This window comes from Anastrepha obliqua, chromosome 1, assembly GCF_027943255.1.
Source record: "Anastrepha obliqua isolate idAnaObli1 chromosome 1, idAnaObli1_1.0, whole genome shotgun sequence".
NCBI classification, from domain to species: Eukaryota; Metazoa; Arthropoda; class Insecta; order Diptera; family Tephritidae; genus Anastrepha; species Anastrepha obliqua.
In genome coordinates this window covers 116,350,393-116,365,953 of record NC_072892.1, presented here as the reverse complement: position 1 = coordinate 116,365,953, position 15,561 = coordinate 116,350,393, and the positions used below count along the sequence as shown (strand labels likewise).

The 15,561-nt window shown below is 37.2% G+C and overlaps 1 protein-coding gene across 1 annotated transcript in view; it reads left to right on the top strand.

Annotated features, from left to right (window-relative positions):
- The first annotated feature begins 2,924 nt into the window (after window positions 1-2,924).
- LOC129236854 (uncharacterized) overlaps window positions 2,925-15,561 on the top strand; it is a 29,540-nt gene continuing 16,903 nt past the window's right edge. The window contains exons 1-6 of the mRNA XM_054871125.1: window positions 2,925-3,510; window positions 3,571-3,726; window positions 3,797-4,271; window positions 4,337-4,575; window positions 4,698-5,934; window positions 6,149-6,363. Of these exons, the coding sequence (XP_054727100.1) occupies window positions 2,942-3,510; window positions 3,571-3,726; window positions 3,797-4,271; window positions 4,337-4,575; window positions 4,698-5,934; window positions 6,149-6,363 (2,891 nt within the window). The 5' untranslated portion in view covers window positions 2,925-2,941. The remainder of the gene's footprint in view (window positions 3,511-3,570; window positions 3,727-3,796; window positions 4,272-4,336; window positions 4,576-4,697; window positions 5,935-6,148; window positions 6,364-15,561) is intronic.

The following is a 15,561-nucleotide window of genomic DNA, read 5'->3' as shown; positions in this document are numbered from 1 at the left end:
AATTTGATTTGGACCGAACAAACGCAGAGTATAATGTCTTATGGGTCAGTAAAGTAAGCTTAGTGGGGTCTAACAAAAGCGAGCATAGCAAGTGAATTGGAAACGGCATAATTTAAATGCGTGATAAAATTAAGCTTTGTATCAAAGAAAACCCCTAAATCTTTTATCACTCGGACGAAGCAAGATATGTATAATTGATATGATAAGAGCTATTAATGGGGGTTTTGAAGCTTAGAAAATGTGATTTTATGACATTTTGCAATATTAAGAAATAGACGATTCATAAGGCACCAGGAAAATAAATTATTCACTTTTACATCATCAGCATAGAGAATAAAATTAGCAAAGGAAAAACACGAACAAATATCATTAATAAACAAAACAAATAATAAAGGTCCTAAAACACTACACTGAGGTACATCAGAGGTAGCGATTACAAATTCGATGGCACAAACGAATGCCAATGTGAATGGAAATTATCGCTGTACGAAAAATTCATTCCAATGAAACTAATTTTGGGTTCAGAATATTTAGTACGATTTTGCCACTTTGCGAATCGTTTTGCAAGTATCCACATTTTTGTTGAAAAAGGGATAGTGTTTTGTAGAAAAAGCAATGAAGACAAATCACACTTCTTTCACATTACATCGAGGGAAGACTATAGCTTCTGATACAATAACTTGCTAATTCGAGTCGGACTGAAGAATAATACGGTTTTTTCGAATGAAACGAATGAATTTATAAATTAAAGTTGTAGCACACTTGCATATATTATATTTTATAAACTATTTATGTATATATTTCTATATGGCAATACCTTCTACTTGTTAAGATTTAATTTAAAGTTTTTCTTAGATGGCTATACCCTAAAATTGTAATAACTAAACATCTCTTTTTTCAACTTCTAAAATTGAATTCTATGATATAACAGGATTGCCTTTGCCTATAAAAAACCTTCGCACTCTTGAAAAGAAAAGCATTCCGTTTGGTAATCGGCGGTGAGCAGAGTTAAGGTGCTTGCCAATGACTAATATACTTTTGTATGTAGTGCGGACAGCATTGTTGCTCATGCTCGCACAGCTTGCTAAATGCATTTCTTCTTTTTAGTTTTCCGGCGATCTTCTGACCTATGCTTTAAAATAAACAAAACTCGACAAAGTACCATTACTTGAGAAAAGATAATAAATAACTGAAAATTTATTGGTCTTGCCAAAGTATTTCACTTCATTTAATTTCTTCATTAAGTGATTATAAAAATCTTGCAGATTAGATTGTACGGAAATTCTTAAAAGTTAGATTCTTAACGACTAAATATTCTTAATGCCATGGCAAAATCAAAAAATGTGCAAAAAAATCTTGGATTTTGCATGATGATAACGCGTCAACGCACGGAGCCCAAATTGTGCTGGATTATTTGACCAAACACTAAGTAAATACCATCGTGCAAGCACCGTATTCACCTGATATGGCCCCGTGCGACTTCTTTTTGTTCCCCAAGTTGAGCAGATCAAAGAAAACGCGACGAAGGAGCTGAAGGTCATCCCTTCCTCAGCCTACCGGGGGTACAAGGAGGACTGGGTTTATCGTTGGTACACGTGTGTTGCTTCAGACGGGTCATATTTTGAAGGAGATAAAATAAAATTGCTTGAAATTTAACTCTGTTTTGTTTCATTTAAACATTCCCGGTACTTTCTAATCATAGGATACATACCAATTTAGAAGGATCTTACATTTTTTTATAACGTAACTTCAATGTAAAGCAAACTCGTTGCGTTTGATATCTTTACGATGTCAGCTGACTCACGCAACTTAACTTTCCGATCTATCAAAACGAGTTGGGGATATTTTTTATGTTTTATCATTTGAACGTCCATTGCGTGGTGCACCATCGGCGTCTCTACGACCACGTTTGAAGTTTTATTGGTGTTTCTAATGGAGCGGAGTTCACATAACACCTTTCAAGCCATTGCTGCGCTTGAACGATATTTTTTCCCACGGTACATATGACGGGCCCAATATGGCCGAAAATTTAAAAAAATTAATAGAAATTTTTTGAAAATTTATTGATTGGTGATTTTTGGGGTTCCTAATCACAAATCTGACAATATATTTAAAACACTCGAACAACCAACTGTGTCAAATAATTCTACTTTGAACACAAGTCAACTATTGCGGAAATAATTTGCAAATACCAGCAAAACGACTGAGCAAAAAACAAAAAGAGGAATCCGATTATACATAAACACCAGAGATAGAGAAGCTATATTACACAGAAGGGTATTTACCACCAAACACGGAGCTAGCAATGAAATACCCTGTGAGCTTGTCCCTATCGATACCATTTCTGCTAATAAATAACTGAATCCGTTAATAAAGATTATTTGTTAACGGTCACAACGAGTACGTGACAGCTAAAAGCAGTTGATTAGATATCCTCAGCATGAAATTAATGCAAGTATGTATAAATGTCCAATAAACAAAGGCATCGTAACTAGAAAAGTACACGCATTCTTAGTAAATATGTAAGTCCATGGCGATTTACTTTATCGTAACTTCCTTATGCCAAGTATTCACGTCTTATCAACCTTAATTACCCGATATAAAGGGACTGCATACCACTATAAAAATATTTCGTAACAGTGCATAAAACGACCAGTCTAGTTGGAATACCTTTTACTGTTAAGAACATCATAAAGATAACAATGAAAATTAAAAGATCCCTGCGACATCCGAAACACCCCTTAGATCTAGAAGCAAGTCGATCAGCCCCGCCTAAGGAGAGCGCACTATATTCCATCATGCATTTATAAAACTGCAAATCAATATTGCTGATAGCCAATTCACTGATTCAAGTACATAAAAATTAAAACCTTTAAAATGAGCCTCAATAAATGTGTGCCGACTATTTCGTTTATTGAGCTAAGGCCGCTTAGTTCGCAAAATGACTCGCGGTCAATTAGCAGTTAACGTTGTCCTTTGGACCACGATCACCATCATCGTATCCGGTTTGGCGATATCCGAAGCGACAATAGGACATCTACCACCACTGTATGGTGAAAATCTCAACGCACGTATCACTGATAAGGAATCAGGAAACGATTATAGCTTGCGAGATGATACTAACTACCGCTTACCGAACAACACCGAACCCCTACATTACAATATCGATTTAACAACTAATGTGCATAATGGCACCAGAAACTTCACAGGCGAGGTTCAAATTTTACTGACGGCCATCGAGGATACAAGGACTATTGTGGTACATGCACGTCAACTTGACAGCTTTGTGGCTACCATTCAAAATGCGGACGAACCAAACGCGAGTACCTATGAAATGAGTTGGTCATACGAAGAAGCACGAGAATTCCTTAGCTTAACGCCGGTAAATACAACTCTCAGTTTAATTAAAGGTACCAACTGGACTCTGACTATTGCGTATAAAGGAGAATTAGGTACCACCACTTCGGGATTCCATATGCTCTCCTACACAGATGAGTTGAATACACCACAGTAAGACAGCAATAAAAAAGTGAATAGAAAAAGTTACTAAAATTCATGCGGTATTTACAGTTATATGGCAACGACACAATTCGAGTCCACAAATGCACGTCACGGGTTTCCTTGTTACGACGAACCAGCCAAACGTGCCACCTTCACAATAACGATTAGGCACGATGCCTCTTACAGTGCACTCTCCAATATGCCGAAGAACGAAACTGCCAGCTCGTATGAATTTCACATAAAATTTAGTATAATAAAAATGTTTTACAGTCAAACAAAAAAATCCTTTTTACAGGGACGGCGTTACTGTGTTCGATAAGACCAATGTGACTGTTCCCACATATTTGATTGCTTTTCATGTATCCGATTATGTGTGGTCTGAGGGCGTGCTGCATTCACTGCCACACCGCCTTTATTCCAAGCCAGGAACTGCCGAAAATCATGAATTCGGTCTACTCTCGGGCATATTGATCTTACAGCGTTTAGCCGATTACTACAATGTGCCATTTGTTTTGCCGAGAATGGTACAAGTGGCAATACCCGGCAAGGGTGGCGCTATGGAAAATTGGGGATTGGTCACGTATGGTGAAGCGTACTTGCTTTTCAATAAAAGTTCTTCAACGACGAGTTCACAGACTACCATCGCCAATATCATTGCACACGAATTTACTCACCAATGGTTTGGCAATCATGTAACAGTCAGGTGGTGGACATATTTGTGGCTAAAGGAAGGCTTCGCCACACTCTATTCATACCATGGAGTGGATGAAGTGAGTCATTTAATAGATATTAACTCTTTATCTTCGCTCCAAATATACTAAAACTCCCTACATAGGTTTATCCAGAATGGGACGTCTATCAAATGTGGCATACTGCCGATTATCAATCGGCACTAACCAATGATGGAAGAGGTACTGTGGTTCCAATGACCCATTATGCGCAAACTTCAGCTGAGATTTCGGCGCGTTACGGCACATCTTCTTATGCCAAACCCGCCTGTGTACTCTCCATGTGGCAACATGCTTTGGGCGATGAAGTCTTTCGTTCCGGTTTAAACAAATATCTAACCACGAAGTAAGTACCCGCTAAATAATGCAATGAAATCATGATCATTATCATTTGACATTTTTTTTTAATTTCGGAAAATTTGCTTATTGTTTACCACAAATATGTATTTTGCGCTTTTCTCCATGCAGCCAATTCAGTTCGGCCGAAGAATGGGATCTGTTCGACGCGTTGCAGAGCGCGGTTACCGAACACAAAATCAGTATTCCTGCAAACTTAAATGTAATGTTGCCCACATGGTCGCAGCAATCTAGCTATCCGCTGCTCACGGTGACTCGCAATTATGCCACAAACACGTTCACTGTCACACAAACCGCATATCATGACAATGTAACCATTAATTCCGGCAATACCTACTACGTCCCATTCAACTATGCTTCTCGCTCGAATGCAGATTTTCGTAATACCACAGCTACGCACTATCTACTCAATACGAAAGAAATCAATATCACAGATACGGAAGTTGCCGCTGATGATTGGTTGATTTTGAATAAACAATCCACCGGCTACTATCGCATTAACTACGACGAACAAAATTGGCTACTTATTGCTGCGGGTTTGATAGATCGCCCATACAATGTTCACCACCGCAATCGCGCTCAACTCTTATACGATGCCTATAAGTTCGTTTCTAATGATCGTTTGTCACAGAAAATTCTTCTGAATTTGTTGGCCTATCTACCCGGCGAGGATCAGTATGCCCCTTGGTCAGCAGCCAACTCTATCATAACGACTTACAATGCATACCTCAGCGGCCACTCCGACTACAATAACTTCAAAGAGTTCATTGCTCCACTGGTAAAAAATATATACGAGCAGTTGGGTGTCAATGAAATGTCCGGCGAACAGCTACTACGCAAATTCACACGAAATATTGCAATTAATCTGGCCTGTTTAGTAGGTAATGAGGACTGTCTCAACGATGCCAATACTAAATTGAGGGATGTCATCTACAATGGCATTGCCATCGAACCAAATCTAAAATCGCAAGCTTACTGTAATGGTCTACGTCAGTCTACTAATGATGATTACAATTACTTCTTAAATGATCTCCTAAAATCAAGCGATTCAACGTATCGTAGCACCCTGTTAAGTGCACTGGGTTGTTCCGAAAAAGAAGAGCAATTGCAATTATTTGTTAACAGCGCCATAAACTTGGGCAACGCGTTTACTAGTTCGGAGCGCACCTCCATATTGAGGGCAGCCTATTCGCGCAGTATAACTGGTCTGTTAGTCAGTATTGATTTCCTCAATACTAATTGGGAAGCATACTCCAATCTCTCGAATAGTACAGGCTCCGCTAATCCGCTCAGCAGTGATATAGTGAGAATGAGCAATTATGTGAATAATGAAAGTCAAAAGCAGAAGGTAAGTAACAGCTAAGAAATAGGCGAATAGATAAATGCATACATACAAGCTGGGGCACAAAATTAACCATCCAATCACAAGTGTCAAATATTATTGACGTACTTAGCCATTTGCAAAAATTATATATCTTTCACAGGGTGATTAATTTTGTGCCACCATGTACGAGTACATAGATTCATATAATATATCTATAAAAAAACATTTAACTTTTCAGCTCCTTGCGCTGGTAGACACAGTAAAGAACAGCACTAAAGTGCAATCGGATCTAGAGGACACAGTGAACTCAAATATGCAGGTGAATTTCGACTGGCTCGACAAAAATAGCGCAGAGATTATTTCGTTTGTGAAGAGTTATGGACGTAGTGGAAGTGCAGCATTTAGCGCATCCCTATTATCTGTGTTCATGGCGATCTTTTTGACGCTTTCACGGTTTTTGTAGAAAACTGAAATTAACAAATGTCATTAAAAATGTACTGAAGCATTATACATAACAAACTATAGTAAGTAGAAGAAAATGAAACGAGTGCCCGTGACAGTAAGTCGCTTCCAATCTCTTAACAAATAAAAAATGAAAAATAAAAAATTAACATCGAAAATATTTTTGAAAGTTGCGTTGTATTTTTGTATTGTTGTATTTTGAAAGCTTACTCATTTGCTGCAAGAGTGCTAGACCCAAACAACAAAAACATTTTTTTAAAGTATGCAGAAATTACCACCAGCTCTTCGAATATGCTGTGTAAAAATGTAATGGCAATATCTATTAACAATATCTCACTAGCTGAAAAAAAATTATTTTTATTGTTACTATATTAAGGGAGGCGTAGTATGGGTTTTCCAATAAGAGGAGGAAGGTATGCCGTTAATAGTGGAAAATAACTTCAGGCAAATTACCACCACGACCACGCTTACAGGACAATATCCTTTTCATGAAATTTTCCATTACCGAATTGCAAAGTGGCTGCCCTATGTCCTCGTTAGTCTCACGAATTCCATCTTTGAGGTCTTGAATCGACCCTGGGCTGTTGGGCTAGACCTTCTCTTTCACGTGGGCCAAAGAAAAAAAGTCACAAGGTGTTGAATCACAAGATCTCGGTGGCCCATTGTGATCACCTCTTCGAGAGATAACACGATCCGGAAACTTTTTCCGTAAAAGATCACTGGTTTCGTTGCTTGTGTGGCACGTAGCGCCGTCTTGTTTAAAATGAACGCTGTCCAGATCAATACCATCCAATTCCGGCCAATCGTTAATCATATCTCGATAGCGCAATCCATTCCAAAATAACACCTGTTATTGGAAAACCCTTTACATAAATTGTAAGCTTGAAAGTCGGTTGAATCGAATTGAATTCTACCAAAACTTCACAGCAAAGAATTTCTATTACTTTATCCAAGGACTTCGAGCCAATTTACACGATGACTTTTCACCCTGGGCTTTGTGCGACTTCTTTTAAGCAATGGAAAAATCGAAGCAATCGGCTCTGTTGGCTATACCGGAAATAAAGTTCCAGAAATGTTTTGAGAGCTGGATCAAACGCTGGCATAAGGGCGTTACAGTTGAGAGGAAGTACTTTGAAGGCGATAATATCACTTTTGAGGAATACCATAAACTTCTATTTTCAATATTCTGAATATATTCCAGGAACTTTTTGATCGAGGTGGTATTGAATGGAGTGGAAATGACGTCGGGTACACTCATTGGCTACAGCTCTCAAGTATATACCAATGAAACATACTTATGTATGTACGTCGGCGTATATTTGCTAATGACATTCTACAGAACTTTTATATGAGTGGCGTATGTAAACATTGATATTAAAATTTTATCAGCTACAAGCATAAATTACAATAAGAAGTGCTATAGCTACACATATGCATGCATAGAATCATTATTTCTAGAGTTCATAGTCAATAAGCGCAGAAGCGAAAGGCCTTCATGACCTTTGAATTGATTAATTTTAATTTTTTTAATATTTTTTTTTTGCCACTTTTTTTTTTAGCGTACATCACATGAAATCATGCAATCACTGCATATCTATGCAAACATACGTATGTACATTTGTGTTGACATAATTTATATTAGTTACTTACTTTACATCACTATGCTGCGTGAAGGCGTTTTATTGAGCCAAATCCTACACTTTAATCTCTACTTTTCCCACTGACTATCATAAATACACTTCCCTAGTTATTATTGGGCCAAACTTTGGCAGCTCGTTTTTTATAATTCTGTATATAAATCTCGATAAGTGGCGTTACAATGTACTCTGAAAAAACAAGTTCAAAATATTTTTTTTTTTATAATTGAATCGGTACTTAAACTGTTATAAAACTGGGTTATAAACATATAACGGTTATCGATTATGAAATTACTTATATACAAATGTTAAATGTTGTTTTGACATCCATGACGGAGCTTTGAAAACTGATAATACCTGCAATAAAAGATTAGCCTCATCAGTAGCACACATTTTTATTTAAGAGGGTATAACTAAATTTATGATTATGGGATTCCATAACATTTTTCGAGCTGCTTTCTCAGAAGTCAGAAATGTGCAATTTCATAAATAATTACGTAATTTAGCTATTGATGGTTCAACGTAAACATTATAATCGAATTAACTCAAAATATAATAATAACAAACATGTGTACAAAATACCATGAGAAGTGAGAAAATCTATTATACCAACTTGTTGACCAAATCTAACTCAACGATTTATGTACTTACATATATGCATACATGTTTAAGACATCCATGTTTAAGACATTTTCAACAAGCGACAGTTTGTGTAGGCATTTTTCCATACGTGGTCTTTAGAAAAATAACGAGGCTGTCAGTGTAAATCATTTTATTTCTCTGTATACTTCCACTTTCTGATTCGCTCTGCTCGGAACTCACATCATCGTTTTACAACAACAAGCAAACTCTTTACTTGGATTAACAAAAATCCCCTTTTATTTTATTTCATTGCGAAATCCGAAATGTAAAAGAGCGAAAGAGGGTTTTCAGTGGAACTTTGAATGGAGGAATTGTAATCATAATTACAAAATCTCTAATCCCACTGGCGATTTCATTTTGTTAAAACATAAAAAAATAATAAACACACACGCATACCTTTTGAATGACGCAACCAGACAAAATTGCTCGCATTGTGGATTTACCAATATTGCACACAGATGGTTATGCTAAAATTTTATTTGTATCTTAATTTATAATTTTAAGTATACGTACTTTAGTTACTTTAAATTTGCTTATACAAGAATTGTGACGTAGTACTAGAATATAATTTAAAGCTTTAATTTTATACTTATTGGCCGTTGGCCGTGAAAGTGTATGTTCGGTGTGTAAGTTTTTATCATGGAATGTAAATATTTTTCGCAGTCTTATGCCGGCTTTGATCGGCTGGTTTTTATTTTTTTACGAGGAACTTTCATGGCAGAAATAAAAAAAACATCTGTGCCATTATCTGCCAAAGGCGACCGCTATTAGAAAAAAGTTGTTCTATCAATTGGAGTTTCTTGTCCGGGATTTCGAACCTGAGACGCACCAACCCACTTAGCTACGGCAACCGAATCAAAAAGCAGTCAAAATATTTTACTAAAAGTAAATTTATTGTTTCTGCGCATTTATTTCATCATTGTGACCGTACTTTCGCTATTACAATCAATATAAACCCCAGGTTTCCTTTCAAAATAAAAATACTAATCTGAAATCGGACACTGTGTCCGAAAATCTACATCATTTTTTCTTCTTTAATATAGTTTACGGAATATTGCCAAGTTTTGGATTAAAGAAGCAAAGGTAGATCATAAAAATTTGTTTGGCCGATCTCTTCCTCCTATTTGTGCTGTGCGTCTTGATGTTGTTCCACAAATGGAGGGACGTACAGTTTCAAGCTGACTCCGAACGGCACATATTTTTTTTTTTTTTATGAGGAGCTTTTTCATGGCACTCCGGGGCTTGCCATTGCCTGCCCTGGGGTGCCCGCTTTAGAAAAATCTTTTTCTTCATTTTGGTGTTTCACCGAGATACGAACCTACGTTCTCTCTGAATTCCGAATGGTCGTTGCGCACAAATCCATTCGGCTACGGCGGCCGCGAAATTATAAGATATTATTATAATAAATTTTCAATCTTTCTTTCACACTTAAAATAAACGTCTTCAGGATATTAACAAAGTTGAGAAACAAATGTTTTTTTTTCTTGCAAAAATATAAAAAAATGTATTTAAATTTTATGAAATATTTCAAAACACATACCTAGAATAAACGTAAGATATAATAAATAAATATATAAAAAAAATACTCCAATAGATATTAAATTTATTCGCATAGCCAACGCGGACCTGATTTGTATGGAATCAATAGTGGTTTTTCCAGGTAACAAATTACTTAGGGTAACAAATTTGAGCCAAAAATTACATATCAATAAATCCATGAACATGAAGGTATCAAACTTGGAAAACGAACTTACAATATTCGTTGAAAAGTATTTTCCATATTTAAAAGTATTTTCCGTAAATTTTAGTTGCTCTTATTCTATATTGAAAAAATATTAAAATTTTTGGTTATTTCAATATCTCTCGTTTGATATACTATACTGGTGTTTTGAAGGTTTACTATATATGAGAGGTCTCAATCGCAGTAGTTGACATTCGTTTAAAGCGTAATGATTATTTTTATTTGCGAGAAGTCATGTTCATTATTACTTTTTAAAGAAAAGTGCAGCTGAAACGTATCGTATATTGATCACTATTTACGGTAATCACGCTCCATCAAATACAACTTGTAAAGAGTGCTTTAGACGCTTCCACAGTGGCAATTTCGACGTGAGTGCGTGAGTGATAAAGATCTCGAAGGGGCACCGAAAAAATTCGAAGATACTTAACTACAACAATTATTGGATGAAAACGTATGTCCCACCCTTGATGATATGTTTAAAGAGTTGGATGTTGACAGATCAACCGTCGGTAAATGTTTGCACGCGATGGGAATAGTCCAGAACGCAGATAATTGAAGGAGAGAGATTTCGTTTGGTGACGTGTGAGATGGTTTTTGGAACGGCAGAAAATAAAAGGTTTTTTACATCGCATCTTCACTGGCGATTAAAAATTGATCTATTATGATAGTCCTAAACGTCGAAAATGTTGGAGCCTGCCAAAAATAAAACATTCATGCTTCAAAGGTTATGTTGTGCATCTGATGGGATCAGAAGTGTGGCATCTATTATGAACTCCTTAAACCGTCTGAACTGCTTTAAACGCCATCTGTGTGTCACATTTTCTAGCAGAAAAATCACACAGATGGTTGAGAACTTCGCTAAAGTGGTGTGTCTGCGCTATTCTCACGGCTGTCCGTTTCCTTTTGCTGGCGCCACTGATGCTATGTGGAACTGGGCGTTTTTCTTTGTTTTAGCAGCCACAATGCAAATAATGCGCTGACTATTGTGGGGGAGGAAGGATGGGAAAGATACGTTTTTGGGTTTGAGGAATGAGTTCTTTTTTTCTCCTAAGCAACGACAGGTGGGCATTCCCACTACTTAGGACTGATAGCGGTAGGCTAATCACCTACCCTGAACAAGGAATAAAAACAAAAAAAAAATCCTTAATCATCACTGGCGATCGTTACCGACTGCAGCTAATGCGTTTGAATCGTGTTCTCAAAGAAAAGCGGCCGGAATGGGACGGTAGACTTGACAAAGTGATTTTTCTGCACGACCACGCCAGGCCACACGTTGCTAAATTGATCCAGAAATATTTACAGTAACTGAATTGGGAAACCTGGCCCGACCCGCCGTATTTCCCAGACATTCCAGCTTCGGATCACCATTTGTCCCAATCAATGCAGTCAGCTCTTATTGGAGAGCGGTTCACTTCTTACGAGAGCATCGCAGACTGGCTCAATGAATGGATCAACTCAAAAGGACTCGAATTTTTCGTCAGAAGAATCCGTATGCCGCCTGAAAGATGGAATAAAGTTGTAGCTTCCAATGACACATACTTCCCATAATATCTTGTATTATTTAATCGTTTAAATAATTCGTAACTTTGGCTAACAAAAGGCGGAAACTTATTCCCATACCCAATAATATCCCATTATCTACGCAATGCACCGCTTTTTGACGCATTTCATGTACCGATAGAGTGAACGCTCACAACTTTTCAAATTGGGGTAATCTCTGCTAAATCATGCTAGATCAAGATCAAAACTGCTATGCCGATAATGTTAACACACTTTTACCGGATGTAGAGCAATCGAATTGTAAAAAATGAGTCGATTTTTATCTGCCATTTGAGCTCCGATGAAAATCGGCAATAAATTTATTTAGCTGGGGAAAAAATTATTTGGCATGGGAAGCAACCATTGAAGAATACGAGTCGAATTAGTGAACGTTTTATATATTATTAGGAGGTTGAATTAGTTTTAAAGGCGACACACAAATGGCGCTATTTATCACTTTATCGCGTTGGCAATACTGAATATATTTTCATGACAAAGCCTCATCCCTAGGCTTTGTTTATCAGTATCTGTCATTTCGCTGAAGTATAAACAACGCAGTGTTTTCGTGCTCCGAGTATGTCAACTTTCGTGCCGTCGAAACGCAATTTGCGGGAAGCTTTGCTTTTCTGCTTCAATTTGAAAAAAAAATACAGCCCAAGCCCGTGAATTGCTGCAGGAGGCCTACCCAGACCATACTCCGTCGATTTCAACATGTGAGTACTGGTTTCGACGATTCAAAAGTGGTGATTTTCACACCGAAGACAAGGAGCGTCTTGGCCAGCCCAAAAAGTTCGAGGACGCGGAATTGGGGGAATTGGTAAACGAGGACTCGTGCCAAACCCAAAAAGAGCTTGCTGAATCATTGGGCGTTGATAAATCAACCGTTTGCAAGCGTCTAAAAGCGATGGGAATGATCCAAAAGCAAGGACATTGGGTCCCGTACGAGTTGAAGCTGCGCGACGTCGAACGGCGATTTTTTACGTGCGAATTGCTGATCGAGCGACAAAATCGGAAGGGTTTTTTGCATCGGGTGGTGACTGGCGACGAAAAATGGATCCACTACGATAACCCAAAACGCAAAAAATCATGGGGTTTGCCCGGCCACGCATCAACGTCGACGGCCAAGCAGAATATTCACGGCAAGAAAATCATGCTCTGCATTTGGTGGGATCAGGTCGGCGTCGTATATTTTGAGCTGCTCCAACCGGGCGAAACAATCACGGGGGATCGTTACCGACTGCAATTGATGCGTTTAAGCCGGGCATTGAAAGAAAAACGGCCGGAAACGGTAAAAAGGCACGACAAGGTTATTTTGCAACATGACAACGCTCGGCCGCATGTTGCTCAACCTGTCAAAAAATACCTTGGAACTCTTGGCTGGGAAGTGTTACCCCACCCGCTGTATAGTCCAGACATAGCTCCCTCCGATTATCATTTGTTCCGGCATATGAGTCTCGATTTGGCGGACCAGCGGTTCTCCTCGTACGAGGCTACCAAAATATGGGTTGAGTCATGGATAGCCAAGCAGCGGCCAGAATTTTGGAGAAACGGCATCCGGAAATTGCCCGAAAGATGGGCGAAAGTTGTAACTAGCGATGGCCAATACTTCGAATAAAATATTTTGTACCGTTTTTTCACAATAAAGCCCCAAATCTTCGAAAAAAACCTTTCAAACTAATTCAACCTCCATATTTTATATAATTAACAATTCATTGGACTAATTTTTTTGTTTATTTAAATAAAATATATTAATAAATTAATTTATAATGAAACCTAATCAAATATATTTTTCTCTCTTTTATTAGAAACCAAAATTAAGCAATTTTTATGGTAAATCAAAAAACTTAAAAACTACTTAAAAAAATGTTTTTAAAACTAAACATGATGCATGGCAAACATGGCATGGTACAGAATCAACCTGAGAGATCACGTCATCCAAATACGAAAGTTGCTCTTCAATTAATCAGTTTTTCCTGTAAGAGGTGCCCTTATTTAATTGCCCTTACTTTTCCATCTATGAAAGCCAAATCTTATGTCTAACGTAAAACATTCCGTCCAATCCGACCAGTTTACTTTTTCCAATCTTTTTTCATCCGTATTTAATGCAGTTTAGCCCATTGAAAAAGTTATTGCGTACAGTTTGCGAGCTAATTTCACGTTCACTTTAATAATTCTTTGCAAAAAATTTATTTTTATCAAAATAATTAATTCTAATTCGAGCTAATTAAATATCTAATTGCATTAGTAGAAGTCAATAATTGCAAAGGTAAACCAATTTTTTTTGCTAATGGCAACTAATTGCAATTAGTTTTACCATTGGAATAAAAATTTCAATTATCTAATGGGAATTAGTTGAACTAATTCTAATTGTTTAATGAATTAGATAATTTCACAAAAGAGGGTTAATTAGCAATCATTATCATTATCTAATCATTATTTAATATCTCTGCTATGAATACGCCTCTTCATGCGCTATGTCCCAGTAAGGATTGAGGACCGGAAGAAACGAATACACCTCTATGGTTTAAATTCGCATTCAGTAAATTCAAACGCTTTTTAAAATGTGTAAAAAGAAGAGTTAAGAAGAGTTGAGAGAAGAAGATTTAATATTCGTACATAACCTTCAATTGAATTGCACTTTCAAAATATCAAATTTTATAAGAATCAACAAATTTTCATTGGCACTAAAATCTTCTCAGAGTTACCTTTTTTAACCTTCTTTTGTTAATAATACAGTTTTTTTTTAATATAACTTACAATTTCGGTAGCTTTAGCCGAGATTCAAATGTATTTTAAGAATATTGCATTCTTGATTGCACCAAGTGGTGTAATACCGATTCTGCAATAATGTCATTGATGGCACCTTCTACTCAAATATGAACGAGACGTTAACAATAAAACGGTCCGCGGGTGACATATGGCAAAAATAAATTTTTTGTTTTTTGATAGGTGTTATAAGCTTACATGGCAAATTTCAGCGTGATATGTCACATAGTTTGTTTTCTGTGCTACTTAAAACAAGTCAAGCTCGAGTGTGTTCTTCGAATTTAACGATGGAAATTCAAGTTGAACAAAGAATTTGTTTGAAATTTTGTTATTCCAACAAAATTTCGGCTTCAGACGCCTTAATGTTGCAGACAACCTATGGGGACTCTGCTCTATCGCGTGCACCTGTTTTCCAGTGGTACAAATCGGTTAAAGAGGGCCGTACATCAACCCAAAAAACCACGCCAAAGTCGCTCAAAAATTAAGGTTATGCTGACTGTGCACTCGGAGTTCCTTCCGCAAGGCCGATCGGTTAACGCTGAATATTATTTAGACGTTTTGAAGCGTTTGCGCGAGAACATTCGTCTTAAAAGGAAGGAATTGTGGGACAACAAGTCATGGTTCTCGCATCACGATAATGCACCAGCTCACACATCACGTCTTGTTCGCGATTATTTGAACAAAAATAATGTTAATATCGTTCCGCAAGCACCGTATTCGCCTGATATGACTCCATGTGACTTTTTCCTGTTTCCCAAGCTCCAGTTGCCGCTCCATGTAAAACATTTTAAGACAATTGAAGTCATAAAAGAGAATTCGAAGAACACACTTGAGCTTGACTTGTTTACAGTAGCACAGAAAACA